Source organism: Fundulus heteroclitus, chromosome 12 (genome assembly GCF_011125445.2).
Source record: "Fundulus heteroclitus isolate FHET01 chromosome 12, MU-UCD_Fhet_4.1, whole genome shotgun sequence".
Lineage (NCBI taxonomy): Eukaryota > Metazoa > Chordata > Actinopteri > Cyprinodontiformes > Fundulidae > Fundulus > Fundulus heteroclitus.
Window position 1 is genome coordinate 11,607,781 of NC_046372.1, and position 5,527 is coordinate 11,613,307.

Genomic DNA, 5,527 nt, shown 5'->3' on the forward strand with positions numbered 1-5,527 from the left:
ATAATTTTATTGTCAAATGAAACTAAGATTGATCTTGCTGGCTGCAATCACAAGAAAATCTTTACAAAGGAACAGTTCAAGTAACAAAAGCCCAATAACATGACATTCACAGCAGTGATAAGTGTGTGTAAACCGCTCTATCTTTAACTGTGAAAAAATAGAAGGTGTTGACATTGTCTTTATCAGCAACTTTTTATACTGGGTCATAAAGACTTATTTCCCTCCCATTTATGGCCACCTAACTTCTCTACATCTCTTATTAGTTTTTTTCTTATTGTGAACTGGCAAAAATTAACATATTTATGTCATTAAAGCAATGTGATGATCCCCAATGAGAGGTTATGTTGTGTCATTCTGACATAGCTTCCTCTTTCCCATGACGTCCACAGCGCTGAATAAAAATAAATGAGCTATATTGATTTCTGACAAAGCTGTTTTATTTCAAGAGTATCTTGCTCAGAGTCAGCAGGCTGCAATGAATGTGCTGTTTAAGGTGCGCACGTGAAAAAAATTATTTTACAGTTTGTTGGGTTTTTTTCACTTTCATACTAAAATTACTGAGGAGAAAGTTATTATTTCACAAGTTTTTAGTAGCTTTCATACTATTATGTGCAGAATAAATGTTTTTTATGATCTACAGTAACAATGCATTCATCACTGACAGGGCAGGGCCTGTCAGGGCCTCTTTAAGTCTTAAATTAGACACAGAGCATGATTTAACAAGCCAAGAAGAAACAAAGTCTATAACGGCATATTTGGAATGCAACATTTCACTTTTCCCAAAAGTGAATTCATAATGTCGAAAACAAACCGTGATCACTGAGGGAAAGTGTAACATCTGTTTGAGATGGGAATGAAGCAAGAAACATGGCAGATTTGCTGCGGCTTAGAGCTGCAGGGGATTAATCTGACCCACATGACGCCACCCAGCCGTCGGCGTTTCCTGTGAAGGCAGCACTTTCAAGCCTTCAGCTCGCAGCATCACGTCACTCAACACAAAAACACGGCGGACCATGTGCGCTGTAGGAAAGTCTGGGTTTACCTCAACGTCCACACGAGGAGTGTCGGGAAAACCATATTTGGGCTTCTTGTCTGTGACGTTGCTGCCTCTGCGGAAAATAAGGCGTGGCTAACGGGACCCCGCCCCACTCGCGGCTGTTATCAATGAACAACGGAAACTATAAACCTTAAGAGGATTTTAGTTGCCACGGGGAGAGTTCCAGTACTCTCTACAACTACTTTTATATAAATATTTATTTTTTTCTTTTATCACAGGGGTACTATTTTGTGTTTCCAGTTAATACGTTTCACTTTAAAAACCCATCTGGTACTTTTTAAAAGTTTCTTAGTTTTATTCTTTTTTTACCTCTTTAAAACTTTTTACGCCATGGCTTCAAGCAGCGTGACACTAGAAATAACTTGCAACGAGCTGGTCCACATCCTGAGGACTCCCCAGGAGCAGTACACCTCCAGCGGGTGCGTGGTGCTGGACTGCAGACCTTTCCTCGACTTCTCCACGACGCACATCTGCGAGTCGCGCAACGTCAACTGGAACTCGATGCTGCGCCGTAGGTCCAAGAGCTCGGTGGTGGCCCTGGAGTGGCTCATCCCGGACAAGGCGCTCCTGGCCCGGCTGCGGCGCGGCGAGTTCTCCCCGGTGGTGGTGGTGGACGAGAGGAGCGAGTCGTTGGCCGAGCTGAAGTCTGAGAGCGTGGCCCAGATGTTGCTCACCGCCCTGCAGAACGAAGTCCAGGCGCAAATCTGCTTTCTGCAAGGTGAGAATACTCTACTATAACATCAATAATAATATTAAAAATGCGGCTAAACTTAGATTATTATTATTATTATTATTATTATTATTATTATTATTATTATTATTATTATTATTATTATTTTAACAGGCCATTGAACAACAAAGTGTGTACTTTAATGGAAAAAAAAAAACGCCTAAGAACTATATTGTTACATTTTCTTATTTGCACCAACATTATGTTAGAGGAGCATTCTTGTTAAACGTTGCAGCTGAGCTAAAACACTAATGTGACCTCCATTCAGGTGGATTTGGGGGATTTTCAGAGGCCTTTCCGGAGCTTTGCTACAACTCTGGCATCAACCACCTCCCTTCAGTGGAACCGGAGCCAAAAGTGACTGGCCGGAGGACTCCAGCATATGATCAGGTATCTTGATAAATCCTAAGCGGCGCATGAGTGTTGCCTCCGTAAAAAGAGAGTCAAACTTATTGATTTAATTATTGCATTAATTAAATTCCAGGATGGTCCGGTGGAGCTGCTGCCCTTTCTGTTCCTGGGCAGTGCCATCCACTCGTCCCGCAGAGAGACGCTGGCAGCAGCAGGCATCACAGCCGTCCTGAACGTGTCCTCCACCTGCCCAAACTTCTACGAAGGAGAGCTCCAGTACCTTCGACTCAACGTGGAGGATACCCTGGTCGCCGACATAAGAGCCTGCTTTCACACTGCCATCTCTTTCATTGGTGAGCCCTCTTCACCTTCTGCTCAGAGTGACCTTCAGACCTCTTTTATGTTTATTCACCGTGATCTGTTTAAACTAACCAGATTTTAAAGGGCCGAGAAACTCAAGTGACCTCATCTGATATGAAATGCAACAAAACATTTCTAAGCTGCTTATGTACAAGAATCCATTTTGTATCCAAAGCTTTCTAACAGAATGCAATAATCTAGTTACAAAACAGCTGGAGCATTTTTGCTCTAGCTTCAGTAGCAATATTTATTAACTCCTATTTGTCGTTTTTGCTTAATTGCAACCGTTTAATCAATTTTAAATTTTCTGTTAAGTGGAAAAGGTGAAATAGCATTTAATTATTGTGAAATTAAACCTGACTTCCAGCTCATACACAAGCATAAATTAATATAACATTCAAACAATAGAGGTATTCCACACTGTTTAAATCAGGTGCATTTGAAAAACTGTACTTTTGGGTTAAAATTTCACTTTGGACCCTGGATAGAAGCGATCTTTTTGCAGCCGCAAAAATTTGACGCATTTAGTCCTTAAGAATAGTTTAGTCAATCTTAAGTTTTCAGTGAACCTTAAAGCCTGAGAGCGCATGTTTGCTGGCTGCATTAGCCAAACGAGTAAAGCTTTAGACAGTTTAATGGTTGATTGATGATGTTTGTGTGCTGGAGCGTAGTAGACTGATCCCTTCTCATTGTTTATTTCCGGTCTTGCCCACAGACTCGGTGAAAAAGAGCGGTGGTCGGGTGCTGGTGCATTGTCAGGCAGGCATCTCCCGCTCAGCCACCATCTGCCTGGCCTACCTTATGCACACGCAGCGCGTCCGCCTGAACGAGGCCTTCGACTTCGTCAAGCAGCGGCGTCACGTCATCTCCCCCAATCTGGCTTTCATGGGACAGTTGCTGCAGTTTGAAACCGACATCCTCTGTCAGGGGTGAAAGACCAAGAGCGGCGAGGAATTAAGTCTTCAAGCCACGGCTTTGTGAACAGACTCAGATTCTTATCAGGGCGTCAAACAAATAATCCGTTTGTACAGAACACACTTAACAAGGATTCAGAGAAAAGCTACTTGTGCTGCTGGCATCACATGACTGGATTCTTTTCTTTCTTTTTTTTCTTATTTTTTTTTTCTTTAAGCAGAACCTGACAAAGGTGTTAATGGTTCAACAAACTGTGGCTGGCAGTTTAAAAACATGCTGAAATATTGAACTTGAAAATGACTGCTATCCAGAAGAAGCAGGTTGGAGCAGCTACTTGGTACTTTCCCTTGTTTTCAGTTTAATCAGTGAGGGAAGTTGTTCCTGTTTTTCTGGTTGTGTAAGTGTGTGTGTGTTTGTATGTTATTTTAAGACTAATGTGCCTGTTTTATTTGGAAGGTTTGTTTTCATACTGAAGCCACTGTGACATGACCTCCTTGAGACGGCACTGTGTTAAATACTTCAAGCAATAGTAATTCCCAGATTTCCACTGATGTTATAAAAATGCACTAACTACAGTCTGTATTTTGAGGCTACACTTATATGGGCTGGAAGCTGTTTTTTTTTCTATCATGTAAATAGTGTTTTTAATTATTTACAGTTTGTTATGACAGTGTTACAGTTTTTGATATGTGGTACTGCACTTTAAACCTGCAAATTTCAATCTATTCCTGTTTTTGTTTTTTTTGTTTTTTATTTCCCCCACTGGAATAAAAAACTTGCAGGAGGAGAACATATTTGTTTCCTGTACTCATCTTCTTTTTCTATTTATTTATTTATTTTATATATAAACATAATATAATTTATACATTTATAATATTTAAACATAAACACCCCAGGCTGTCTATTCTAATACATTAGATAATTTTTCTTCAACGCTACCTCTCTAGAGAGACAAAATAGTCCTGAGTGTATTGCAGTGCTTTCTCAGAGCACATTGCAAATGCATAATTTCTCACACTGACCCTGCAGTGCTCTTGCTGAATCAGTAGATATTGAAGCCGTACATTACTGGATGTTTTGGAGGATTATTCTGCACAGGGTGGATTTTGCAGTCAGAAGTCCGTTTCCACCTCCAGTACTGACATAAGAAGTAAATCCTTATATATTTTGGACCAAATTTGAATCAAAATTTATAAAATATACTATTTATTTTTCAGTAAAATTAACTTTTGTCTGCACCACTCTAGATGTTATGTGGATATATTTTTTTTAATATATCATTTTGATGAAAAGGTTGTAGCTATGACCTTTAACTATTATTAGCTTCACTGATTTGATTCAGCTTTTCTAGCTACACCCAGGCCTGATTAATGTGAGCCCTGTAATATCAAGAAATCATTTAGATATAGCATGCCAGCATGAAGTGAGATAAAATATCTAAAAAGACACATATTATGCTCCAGTATAAACATCAGAAACAAAGTCACTCAAATATAACATTGGAAAGTGTTACAAAACCAATTCTAAGGCATTTGGACTCCAGTGATCCACGGTGACAGCTTTCATCGACAAACGGAGAAAGCATTGGATAGTGGTGAACCTTCACAGGATTGGCTGATCTACCAAAATTACACCAGGAGAGAACTGATAACTCTTCCAAGTCACAAAATACCCCAGATGTACATCTATAGCACCACTGGTAACTGTTTGTGATTCAACAATAAGACATTGACTGGGCAAAAATGGTTCAAGTTTCAATATTTATTTATTAGTCTCCCTCATGAGATATAATTTCATCAGGAGCTACTATTGTGGTGCTCCGCTCTTTTTGTGTCTCTGCTCTGTCTTCTCTAACCCCCGGTCGTGGCAGAAGGTCATTAACACTGAGCCTGGTCCTGCTGGAGGTTTCTTCCTGTTAAAGGGGAGTCTTCCTCTTTATTGTCGTGCATGCATGCTCTGTATGAGGGTTTCAAAAACTAGTGACCAACCTGTATGATTTGATCAAATTGATTCTGTAAAGTGCTTTACGAAATGACATCTGTTGTAAGTTGGAGCTATATAAATAAACTGATTTGATTTGATTCTGGACAGGGGAAAGCAGTGCCCAAAATAAA

At 40.0% G+C, this 5,527-nt stretch overlaps 1 protein-coding gene across 1 annotated transcript; it reads left to right on the top strand.

The window, feature by feature from the left end:
* Window positions 1-1,146: 1,146 nt before the first annotated feature.
* Window positions 1,147-3,627, top strand: dusp2 (dual specificity phosphatase 2). The gene is made up of 4 exons (XM_012870062.3): window positions 1,147-1,775; window positions 2,056-2,177; window positions 2,272-2,491; window positions 3,214-3,627. The coding sequence occupies exons 1-4, from the start codon at window positions 1,388-1,390 to the stop codon at window positions 3,429-3,431; spliced, it is 948 nt and encodes a 315-aa protein (XP_012725516.2). The 5' UTR covers window positions 1,147-1,387; the 3' UTR covers window positions 3,432-3,627.
* The last annotated feature ends 1,900 nt before the right edge of the window (window positions 3,628-5,527 follow it).